We start from the raw sequence: 13,051 nt of genomic DNA on the forward strand, positions 1-13,051 counted from the left end.
CTCTGCATTCACAGCACCAATTAAAACAGTGCAGAGACCATCACCATGTGGCAGCCACCCTACTACCCTAATCAGAGTAATTGTCACAATGCATATTTAAATATGCAGAATAAGTTAATTGGCCTGGCTGAAACTAATTGCTATATGGCTCCTCCCCTTCCAGGACTGCCTCCATATAGGATAATTTTACCTCCTAGGGTTGCCAGCTCCGGGTTGGGAAATACCTGGAGATTTTTATGGGTGAAGTCTGAGGAGGGTGGGATTTGGGGAGGGGAGGGACTTCAATGGTATATAATGCTATAGAATCTACCTTCTAAAGCAGCCATTTTCTCCAGGCGAACTGATCTCTGTCACCTGGAGATCAGTGGTAATACTGGGAGATCTCTAGCCACCACCTGGGGATGGGCAACCCTACTACCTGGCTACATCAGAAGGAGACAGAAGGGCAGTTATTTATTTAGAAAGTATTAGGGTTACCAAGTCCCTCTTTGCCACCGGCGGGAGGTTTTTAGGGCGGAGCCTGAGGAGGGCAGGGTTTGGAGAGGGGAGGGACTTTAATGCCATAGAGTCCAATTGCCAAAGCAGCCATTTTCTCCAGTTGAACTGATCTCTATCGGCTGGAGATAAGTTGTAATAGCAGGAGATCTAAAGCTAGTACCTGGAGGCTGGCAATCCTAGAAAGTATATATGCCACCTTCACAAACACATGAAGGCAATTTACATCAGGAGAGAAAACAGTGTAAACCACCAAATTATGGAACCTGAAGCTGACTTGAAATTTACCTGCCATTTGGCTCTTCAGAATGGTCATCATCTATGACATCACAGAATAATTACACAATTGCTTATAATCCCCTTTCCCTCCCATGCCTTTTTCATCACATTTCTAAGATACCTACCAAATGCACTTGCTATGTGTCCCAACCTGCACAACCACCCTGTTCGTGAAACCAAGGAAACATTATAGGTTAATGCTGCTGTATTTGTACAGTTTCCAAATAAGGCACAAAGAACTGGCTTTTCTAAGTGGGGGAGAGGGGACACATACACAATCAAGTTAAATTCTAAAACTGAATTGAGAGGGATAACCCTTGGTACTTCAAGTATGCAATATGCAACAGCAAACAGCTCATCATGAAGGCAACAACAGCTTTGCCAAGCAGCAAAGGGCCACAGTTAAATGTTATTTTTAATAAAGGCAAAGGACAAGCATAATTAGATGTTTTTAATATGTCCTTTTCATATGCAAAGCATAATTCTGTCAACTAGCAGAGGTCAATTTAGCATTATCATAGACAAGAATGAAGGGTAAAGGTAAACATATCACTTAGTCCTATGTGATAAAGACTACATAATAGATTAAAAAATAATCAAAGCACATTATAATATCTATACAATGTTTACTCCATAATTATCCTAAATCACTACACTTTAGATGTCAAAGGGGCCTTGCAGCTACACATTTCCATTGAAGGCTTGTTCGTATTCTACCAGATTAATTTATAAACCTAGATAATGAACTCAGATGATGAAATTTTTTTGCAGAATGGCGGGGTTGTAAAAGGCACATGTAAAGCGTGGAAGCATTTTTATTGCTGTTCCCAAAAGAATCCACATGACCATTCCAATGAAATGCTAAGTACAGGAGTTAAAATCTTACCCTTAGTGGCTCACGAAAGCTCATACCCTACCAGAAAATATTTTTGTTAGTCTTTAAGGTGCTACTGGACTCTTGCCCTTTTTGACTACTACAAACAGACTAACACGGCTACCCACTGTGAATTACCTTACTTGGAAGTTAACCATACTGAACTCACTAGCACTTGAAAGTAAATCTCAACAGAATTAGGCTGTTATTTTTCTCTCCCCCTTCATAAATCCATAGCCATAGCAGTAGTCATTGACAGAACATTTCAACCAACATTTTCCTTAAGCCATATGTTTTAGATTGGTATAACTATAAGAGCCAGTATTTAAACACAGGAAAAACAAAGTCTAGATATGGTTAACATCTACTTTCTAAGGGTATAAATAATAAGTATTATTTGAAAATTTATTTGAAAATTAAGAACTCCTCTCTAGAAAATGGATGTAATACTCTGGATTTATTTTGTCTTCATTATTTCTTTGGAGAAATGACATCCCTGGAAGAAAAGTGCCTAGGATAGGGTGGGAAAGGGAGATCTGTAAATTCACATTTAGTGGTCCCAACACATGTATCATAAACAGTTTCTTTTTCTTTCATTAAGTACATTCTTTTCCCATACATGTTCAATTCAACAGTAAAGGCATTCCTGGCTGGTAAGCCAGGGATAGATTTACCCCAGTCCAGTGGGAATAAAACACGAGGCCAGATTGGAAGGCTGCTTTTGCCTTGCAGCCAATAAAAAGGCTGGAATGAGAAGCTTTATTGTTGTTTCTCCCTCATGAGGCAGCTTTTGCTCCCTGTTGTTATCTTACCCACCCTCCCTTGAATATCATGGGGTTACCTGGTCACCGTTGGGGCCAAGCAGGAATTTTTGGGCTTCTTCCCTGATTGGTTTTGGGGGAGGCTTTTTTCACCTGTTTTGTGATGTTCAGGTTGGGTATTCATAGCTTAACTAGGCTTGGTCATTGACTGTTTAGGCCATAACTAGTTGGGCAGGGATAGGGCAGGTGCTTAGGGATAGGTAGGGAGCAGTGGTGAGCACCCTGAGCCATCGGGCATGATGGAGGGTGTGTTCTGAACAGACCATCACTTGCTTTATGGCAGGATGGGGCATGAGAAGGAGCTCCTTTGGTGCTCAGCAACATATCTCAAAACATGGTAGTGGCTTCACGGCGTACCAGGAAGGGGGCTGAGGCTGGGCACCTCTTTGCACAGTATGATCGGGCAATGACAAACAAGGCTGGCGGCAGCCGCTGCCTGAGTTTGAAGCCAGGGTGGATTTGACAAAACAAAAGGCAGCCATGGCTAGGCTGCCTAGCACATCCCGCCCTCAATTAATTATTATCATAGTTAATTGATGACGTAGATCAGCTGTTTTTAATAAACTAGTTAAACTCCTGCTGTGGTCTTGGGTCTTTATTGGGTACTGGAGCAACTTATGTTTGTACATTCTTCACTGTTCTTGAGCTTTAAGTCAAAACAATTCCATAAGAAACATCACACATTTTCATATATCTCCAGCAATATTTTTCTTAGCTTCCCCCAATCATGCTATGGAGCTATTTAAAATGTCCTGCTTTTGAGAGCATGATGTACAGGAGTTTTATTCTGAGCAGTATCCCACTGAGAGATTCATTAAGTCTACAATTAGGCATCCTATGATCATTCAAAAGAAATAAGTTCTCAGACAAGAAAATGATAGATTGGTTAAGTGAATCTTAAAAAACAAATGATACCAACTCTCCAAATCAATTTATCTCTAGAAGACGCTTACAAAATTCTACCACGGGGATGCTTAAAAGTCACAGAATTGCAGAAATAATGGTGTGCCTGCTACTATCACATAATTATCATCATATCCTCTATGTTCTACTCATGATCTCTCCCCAAAATGTCACTAAGACAAAGTCTAAAAACACAGTTCTATCAGTGCAATCCTAAACAGGCATACCCTTCTAAGTCCATTTGGGCTTAGAAAGCTGTAACTCTGCTTAAGATTACACTGTAAATTATATTTCTGATAGAACAGCTACCATGTCCCTGTATAACGGGATGGCATCCATGAAAAATGAAGAGGTTGTCCATCTACCTAGGCAGGATGGTGCTGCTGCAGTCATCTTGTTTGTGGCTTCCTAGAGGCACCCGGTTGGCCACTGTGTGAACAGACTGCTGGACTTGATGGGCCTTGGTCTGATCCAACAGGGCCTTTCTTATGTTCTTACCTCAGGTTCTCTCTAGCACTATCTCAAAAGCAGAATGATCTCAAAAGAAGCCACTGGCATTTTCTAGTTAAAGAAATGTCTCCAACAGAGAATGAATAATTCTTAGGTCATTCCTAGATTGTGGAGTATGCACATTTAAACAGAATTTTATTGATCCTGTAAAAACTGTAATTTGGCAACCATGGGGAATGGGGGTTGCCAGTTAATCAAATGTGCCAGGTAATGGAGCCTTACTCAGATGATTGCTGAACTTTTCTCTGCCTGCAAAAATGAAGCAGGCAATTAAAACATGATTGAAGCACTACATCTACCATACTGCAATAGACTAGCTTTATCTTACTTTACTCCCCAACATCATGCAATGGAAGCAGCTCCTATCCTCCCCAGGGGAAGGTCAGCTATCAGGCCCTGCAAGCTGCATCCGAAGTTAAACTCATCTTGGTTGGCTCGGCTGCTGCCCAGACAACACCATCACACTCCACTGCATCTTAAAGGGTTCAAAGCCACTCTTGTTGCAAGCAATAGTACCAACAGAAGACCCAGCTCATTGCTTAACCTTGGCAGGAGCTTCAGCACAAAATGAAGGAGCAGATCAGCAGTGAGCCAGCAGCTTGGTGGCCCTTCTTCCGTCCTCCTCCCAGTCACTGATAAGTGCAGTGATGAGCCTTATTCCCAGAGACGTATTGCTAGCCACAAGTTTACAAATTTGAGTTCTGCGAGCACCAGGAAGAAAAGCTGGATAGCAATTTTTTTTCTAGTTAACTGAAGAACAGCTTGCATTGCCATCTATCATTGTTAACAGAGTTGTGTAGATAACCATGTGCCAGGTAACACAGCTTTTAATGTATTTTGGTTATTACAAAACAAATAGAAGCAAGTAACAGAAACCAGGGGAGGGAAGGCAGCCTGGTACAGCCCGATCTTGTCAGATCTCGGAAGCTAAGCAGGGTCAGCCCTGGTTAATATTTGGATGGGAGACCACCAAGGAATACCAGGGTTGCTATGCAGAGGAAGGCACTGGCAAACCACCTCTGTTCGTCTCTTGCCATGAAAACCCCATAAGGGGTCGCCATACGTCAGCTGCGACTTGACGGCACTTTACACACACACAACAGAAACCAGAGACCCAGAATCAGCATGCCTAGTTCAAAAAGTGTTGCTTATATGCACCCATTTATAAAACCAGCGAAGGCACTTTTTATAAATATTATATGATTTTACTGTCATCCGCATCATGGAGGGGTGGCAGGCTTCACTAATGGTGGCTACAGTACTTTCTGGGGGGATGAGAAGCATGGCCTCTTGAAAGCCATCAGACGCAGGTGGAACAGGGGACTGACCAAGCAGTGAGCTGGTCCCCCTTGTGGCGGTACCAGTGCAAGTCAAGTTGTTTGAGTGGTACGCCGTACAGTTTAGGTGAGCATCCTGAGGCAACATTTGGAGGGAGAAGGGTTAACCCTCAAACCAGGCCTGGGGCCTCAGTGTCTTCATGGATCTGGGACAGGAAGGCCTGGAAGGGTACCATTATCCTCAACCCATAGACCCTGTGTCTAAGTGGACAGGAAGTGGCACATAAACCTCCAGCATCATGAAGTCTTGGAAACAAACAGCCTCAGCTATGGGATTGGTGCATCCCACCAATGGCCATACCGCAACTAGGTTTGGAATGGGGTTTGGGCCCGTGAGTGCCACGGATCCCCTTTGATGGATATAAATAAATAAACTTGGCTCTTTTTATTAACCCATCTGAAGATGTTGGCTTTTCTTATTCTGCATCTGCATGCAATTATAGCCTCTCAGAGTAAACTTGGACATAATCAAAAGCACAAAAGGAAACAAGTGGAATTATTTGCATATCTTACCAGTTGTACCAGTAATGACCAAAGGTTCTCTTACTGTACAAGTGCAGAAGTACCGTTATGAGACTTCTAAACTTGGACCAAAATTAGGATTTTAAAAAAGCAGACTTCTCCATCACTCACTTGCTTCCATGGTTTGCTTTAAAATTTCTTAGCATTAAAGAAAATGCTGGCACTAACTATTGTTAAGACTAACCAGGATTGCCACAAAAAAAACATGGTTTGAAGTGGGTTTGCAAACCATGGTTTCAGGCAATCCTGGGTAACTGCATTTAAGAGGGAAGAAGGAATGTAAAAACCCACATTAAGTTCCTAACCCCCAAAGCATGGCATGTGTATAAACTATCAACAATATATTGTAACAAAACTGCACAGTTCCCTTTGATTTAATAAAATGAAGCTGGTTCAGGACTGATGATGTGTCAATGTACATGGACCTAAAAATTGGGAGAGGAAAAAAGGCCACTGTCTATACCCACTGTCATACCAAGAAGCTCAAGAATGATTTCAATCTGGCAGGGCCCTGTTATATTTAGAATTTAAATGAGGGTCATGAGCATCAATATTTTACTACTTAATCAGCCAGACTTACTACCGAATGGAACTATCTGTATAATCATTGTCATCATCAATACTCACTGCATCTTGACAGCTGAGAACCTCTAGGATGCTGTTGAGTAATTCGACAGAATACTTCTTCTCTTGGAACAGCAGCTGCGACTCTTCCCTTAGATCCAGCAGTTCCTTCAGTTCTTCGGTAATGACAGGAAGCAGAATATCTCTACATTCTGAAAATAATAATTTGCTAGTTAGAAGGTGAGTGAAGTCACAGATATTTTCAGATTTGCTGTCTCTTAAAGAACACAGGATAGCTCTCTGCTACCACCACCCTTAATCCATGTATCTTTAGTTTACTAGGTTTCATCCCTTACATCTTTCAAATACAGTTTTGAAGAAAGACATGCCTTCAACTTGCTGAACTGTCTACAGTAATTTAGCAGAGTAACTTCCACACACAAACCTTATTGGCTGACTCAATGAATCAATCTGTGCAAAATACATTTATGCTTCATCTGTGGGTCATAAAATGCCTTCCTTCAAAGCTAATTTGCTTTGATTCCATTTTTCATTTCCCATTAAAATTGCCTCAGGGGAGATGAAAACATGAATGTAACAAATAAAGGCAGCAAGATATGCTATGTTTTACACTAAATCAAAGCCAATAAGCCAAATAATATGAACAACTAAGCAGAAAACCTATTTGGCAAGGAATTACAATCTATTGTGCTGAGCGACATTCTACCCTCATAAAGGGAGGAGAAGAGAATCATCCCCATTTATATCCAACCTTCTTCATGGATATCACACAAACAGCCACAATGTGTATTAGTCATGCATTGCACATACACATTACTTTCAGATTTCCAGAAAGAGGTGGAGAAGCAGAACACAATCATCCCACTCTGTGTTAAGGTTGCCAGGACCCTCTTTGCCACCGGCGGGAGGTTTTTGGGGTGGAGCCTGAGGAGGGCGGGGTTTGGGGAGGGGAGGGACTTCAATGCCATAGAGTCCAATTGCCAAAGCTGCCATTTTCTCCAGGTGAACTGACTGCAATCGGCAGGAGATCAGTTGTAATAGCAGGAGAACTCCAGCTGGTACCTGGAGGTTGGCAACCCTACTCTGTGTCCAACCCAGAGATCTAAGCTCCTGAAGCACAGTCATATCTTAAAAACTCCAAGAATAGGCATATTTGCCTTCCATTTTATTTTGCCTAAACATGCCAGCTGAAGAATACAAAATTATATAAAATGCATTATAAGAAAACAATGCCAACCCAAACTTAGCACAAATTTTAGCATGACCCAACTACTGAAAAATGTACAGCTTGTTACTAGGCACAGTTGAGAGTGCTTGTGTTCATCTTAGTCTTAAAAATCCTATATCGCTCGATGCCCTTAAGACCTTAAGAACCACATTCTCCCATTTGAACCTTCCCGTCTTCTCTGGTCATCTTTAGAGGCCCTGCTTCAGATGCCCCCACCCCAATCTCAGTTTGATGGGTGGCAACTTAAAAAGGGCCTTCTCAGTCATTGCACCAAACTCCCTTCCTGGGAATATTAATCTGTCTTCCTCTATCACTTTCTTCTACCAGCAGATGAAGACTTTTTTGTATTACTTGGCATATCCCTAATAACTCTTATTGGCCCTCCTCTCTGGTTTTAGTGCTGTATGTTTATATGGTTTTATTTAATTATTGTATGTATTACTTTAAATGCTGCTTTACTGTTCAAATGGTTTTACATTTTCTGCCTTGGAGGGACCTATTTAGGTGGAAAGCCGGCATGAAAATGTTTTAAATAATAATAATATTTAAAGTCTTAATTGGGATGCAGCTAGGGTGCCGGTAGAGTGGCTTTCTTTCTTATTGTTCTGTGTGCCAATTAAGTTTTTCATCCCAAGTCCTGCTTTCTGTGCTCCTACCTGTAGAGGTAGAGTGGGTTTTTATATGTTGACTTTCTCTACCACTTAAGGAAGAATCAAACTGGTTTACTATCACCTTCCCTTCTCCTCCCAACAACAGACACCCTGTGAGGTAGGTGGGGCTGAGAGACCTCTATAAGAGCTGTGACTAGTCTAAGGTCACCCAGCTGGCTTCATGTGCCCAGTTCACCAGATTAGCGTCCGCCGCTCATGTGGAGGAGAGGGGAATCAAACCCTGTACTTCAGATTCGAGTCCACTGCTCCAAACCACTGCTTTTAACCACATACACCATGCTGGCTCCCAAGGTGAAGCAGTGATGACCAAAGACAAGGCTTTGTAAGTGGTGGCACACAATCTGTGGAATGATGCCTGACTAGCACCTATTCTGTTAGCATTTAAGTGCCAGGTTAAAATATTTCTGTTCATCCAGGCTGTTACACAAATAAAAAATGACATAAAATTTAAGTTCATGATCTTGGTCTGCACTTCCTACCTAATTGGAAAATGTTTATGTGGCCCGCTTTTATATTCCTAAGACTGTTTTCATGCTGTCAATTTTACTTACTAGTCAAAAAGGGCAAGAGTCCAGTAGCACCTTAAAGACTAACAAAAATATTTTCTGGTAGGGTATGAGCTTTCGTGAGCCACAGCTCACTTCTTCAGATACAGCTAGAATGTGAATCCATCGGTCTTTAAGTAGAGGAACAGTATGTAAATGTGAATAGCAGGCTTGATGGGATTAGGTGTGATATGCAGAAGAGTCTGTGATGTCCAGGGGAGAGATGGGTGTGGAGAAATCAGCATTGGTAATGGGCCATGAATGCAAGGTCTTTATTCAGCCCAGGTAAATGCATTGACTTTAGTTTGAATATCAACTGTAATTCAGCAGTTTCTCTTTCCAATCTCCCTTTAAAATTCCTTTGTAAGAGAACTGCTACTCTTAAATCTGCAACAGAATGTCCTGGAAGGTTGAAATGTTCACCCACTGGTTTTTGAATATTGTGGTTTCTGATGTCAGACTTATGTCCATTTAATCATTGTCTAAGAGACTGACCTGTTTGTCCAATGTAGATTGTGGAAGGGCATTGCTGGCATGTGATGGCATAAATCACATTAGAAGATGAGCAGGAATATGAACCTGAGATAGTATGGCTGACATTGGTGGGTCCAGAGATGGTGTTCCTAGAACACACTTGAGAGACCTACAGCAAACATTTTTGCAACTACAATATCCTGCAGATATGGTGCGTAAGATGATTGAGAAGGCCAGAATGATACCCAGGCACAACTTACTACAAGATAAGCCCAGAGAGAATGACAACAGAACACCTCTGGTTGTCACTTATAGCTCCCAACTAAAACCAGTCCAACGTATTATTAAGGACCTACAACCAATGCTGGATTGTGACACTTCCCTCGCTGAAGCACTGGGGGAGGGGTGTCCCTTTCTTGCTTACAGACAGCCGGCTAACCTAAAACAACTTCTCACCCATGATGATAAACTACTTAACAAGAACATGGACTCTGGAACCAAGGCCTGCAACAAACCAAGGTGCCAACTTTGCCCTCATATAGATTCTAGAAAATATTTTTGTTAGTCTTTAAGGTGCTACTGGACTCTTGCCCTTTTTGACTACTGCAAACAGACTAACACGGCTACCCACTGTGAATAATTTTACTCACAGTTTTACATGTCAGTTGGGATACTTCTGTTTGCATTTGTTTATTTGGGCACTAGTTTTACTGAATTGTTCTTATTACTATTTATATTTATTCTTATTGCTATTTATACTATATATTTCTTTAGTTTTTCTGTCTTTCTTGTACTTCTTATTCAGATAATGAAAAAGTATCTGGAGAGGTGGGTTATAAATCTTCTGAATAAATCAATATATCTAATTCTCAACCCAGCCAACATTGAGGATATTTAAATTCAGAGACTGAAGCCATGAACGGACAAGACAGATCTTTCTACAAACCTGAAAAATGCCCGTTTTGCAGAAAAACCAGAATTAAAAAAAAAACAATAAAAGCAACACCTGTAGCTTTAAGAAATGGATGCCCTCAGTGGCTGTTGCTAAGCAACCACAACAATTTTGTCAGCACTGTCAGTAAAAGGAAGGGGCAGGGCACTTTCTGTCAGTAAAAGGAAGGGGCAGGGCACTTTCCCAAGCTATTTTGGCCTTCAAAGGACAACTCAATAGGCCAGGCCTGGCAGCAACCACCAGGTGACTGGCTACCACACAACTTGCATGACTCACCTAGGCCTGGCCACTTGCTAGTGTTCAACAGAAGCCACCCCACAAAAGCCAGTGTGCTGTAATGGTTAGAGGTTCGCACTAGCATTCTGCTATGGAACCTCCCTGTGTTGCCTGCCCAAGGGGTGGGAAGTGGTGCCCAGCCCACCTGAGCCCTGTGTAAGTGGCACCCAGCCAATTGGTTAAGCAGGCTGCCTCTTCCTCTTTCCCTCCTACTTTGGGGAGTGGGACCAAGATGGCCTGTGGGAGGGGCCCTTTTCCAGGCTTTTTCACTCCCAGTCTGCGCCTGCTCAGAGGTTTGTTCTGATGATAAAATGGTGGGGAGGAGAACAAGGTAACCTGTGTTAGGTCCCCACTGTGAATTAATGTGGGGTAGAAATAAAGTAAATAAATGAATACTATAGCTGAAGATATCCTTTGAAATGTGGTGTTGGAGGAGAGTGTTCCGGATACCATGGACTGCCAAAAAAAACAAATCAGTGGGTTATAGATCAAATCAAGCCTGAACTGACCATAGAAGCTAAAATGACTAAACTGAGGCTGTTGTATTTTGGTCACATTATGAGAAGGCAACAGACACTGGAAAAGACAGTCATGCTGGGAAAAGTTGAGGGCAGCAGGAAAAGAGGAAGACCCAACAAGAGATGGATTGACTCTATAAAGGAAGCCACAGCCCTCAATTTGCAAGACCTGAGCAAGGCTGTCAAAGATAGGACATTTTGGAGGGCAGTGATTCATAGGGTCGCCATGAGTCGAAAGCAACTTGACGGCACTTAACACACACACACACACACACACATAGCTGAAGATGAGGGGAGCAGATAAAGTTTATGTTGATTGATGGGTAGGAAGGAGGAAGGTAAAGATATGGGGGTTGTCAGGAGAAGGGAAAGAGGAAATGGTGTGGGGAAGGTGATACAGGGGGAAATGTGGTGCTCCTCACAAGTCCTCACATATTCTCCACTGTGCAAATGGGCCAAGCCGGGCAACCAGCACTGCTCAACTGGGCCAAAATGTTCCCAGATAGAGGCTGCCAGGGGTTTGGAAGGAGGGAAATTGAAGACGGGGGGGCAAGATAAAGGTGGATTGGCTGGTAGGAAAGCAGAAAAGGGGGCAAGAAAAAGTGGAGAGGCTATGGAGGCTTTCAGAAATGGGAAAGAGGAAATATTGGGGGAGAGGGAAATGAGATTCCCCCCATACACAAACACATATACAAATCGTTGTGGGTTATTGCTTGTACAACATATAATGATTATTATTTACTATATGCTTACTGTCTGAATTTTTTTTTCCTGGTGAATATGGTTGTGAGTAATAGTGTGTGGCATGTGTGTGGTGGGTGGGGGGGAAGCCCTGCATGGAACAAGTATGGAAGTGCTGATGAAGTTCAGGTTATTCCTTGTTCAGACTGAATGGTGGTTGCTTGGAAACTTCTAAATCCAGCTCTTTCAGCTCTCCACAGATAACAAGAAATTACATTAATCATAGAGCAAGCACAACTTGGTACATAACTTGAAGCCTTTTATATATCCTTTAGTTTGACATCCCTAGTAGGGCTGTTGATTCGGTTCGTCCCGAACCGGAAAACAGCCGAATTTCCCCTGATTTGGCGGTTTTTAGTTCGGATTGAACCGAACTCAAAAAAGGCGGGAAAATGGGGAGCCGAATTCAGTGAGTTCAGGGAGTTTGGTGAATAAATTTGGCAAATTCGGGGTTCGGCGCAGCAGCATAACCGTCAGTTAGTAAGCAGCATTCTCCCCCGGCCAGTCGGTGGCCAAGCTGGCTCTTCTTCTGGCCAATCAGTCGCAATTGAGTGCATGAGCCCAGCTGCTGCGCGGCCTGGCCGGGGAGAGAAAGAGAGGGTATCTGTTTGTGTGAGAGAGAAATCCCCATGGGGGGGGGGTGCTTGTGCACATTCGCTCCTTTCTGTGGCTGCAGGGGTCGCATTTTTGGGGGTACAGCCCCCAAACTTTCAGCGTAGCTTCAGAGGAGCCTTCTTGCAAGAATCCCCAAGTTTTGTAAAGATTGGATCAGTGGGGGCTGAGATATGGGCCCCAAAAGGGGTCCCCCCTTAATGTGCATTTTATTCCATTTACAGCACACATTCACTCCTTTCCGTGGCTGCAGGGGTCGCATTTTTGGGGGTACAGCCCCCAAACTTTCAGCTTAGCTTCAGAGGAGCCTTCTTGAAAGAATCCCCAAGTTTTGTAAAAACTGGATCAGCGGGGGCTGAGATATGGGCCCCAAAAGGGGTCCCCCCTTAATGTGCATTTTTATTCCATTTACAGCACACATTCACTCCTTTCCGTGGCTGCAGGGGGCGCATTTTTGGGGGTACAGCCCCCAAACTTTCAGCGTAGCTTCAGAGGAGCCTTCTTGAAAGAATCCCCAAGTTTTGTAAAAACTGGATCAGCGGGGGCTGAGATATGCCCCCCTTTTCCCTATTGGGATGAATGGGATCAGCCAATCCTGTGTGCATCTCAACAGCGGCAAATCCAAGGCAAAACCTCCCGTGCTTAAATGGAATCATATTGGATTACCCAGTCCTCCAAGTCCCTCCTGATGGAACAGAAGACATCCAC

The 13,051-nt window shown here is 42.9% G+C and overlaps 1 protein-coding gene across 1 annotated transcript in view; it reads right to left on the reverse strand.

Moving 5' to 3' along the window:
- The window catches only part of DOCK2 (dedicator of cytokinesis 2), a 367,227-nt gene that overhangs the window by 265,584 nt on the left and 88,592 nt on the right, over positions 1 to 13,051 (reverse strand). The window contains exon 25 of the mRNA XM_056847921.1: positions 6,369 to 6,517. Within this exon, the coding sequence (XP_056703899.1) occupies positions 6,369 to 6,517 (149 nt within the window). The remainder of the gene's footprint in view (positions 1 to 6,368; positions 6,518 to 13,051) is intronic.

This window comes from Euleptes europaea, chromosome 1 (assembly GCF_029931775.1).
Source record: "Euleptes europaea isolate rEulEur1 chromosome 1, rEulEur1.hap1, whole genome shotgun sequence".
NCBI lineage: Eukaryota > Metazoa > Chordata > Lepidosauria > Squamata > Sphaerodactylidae > Euleptes > Euleptes europaea.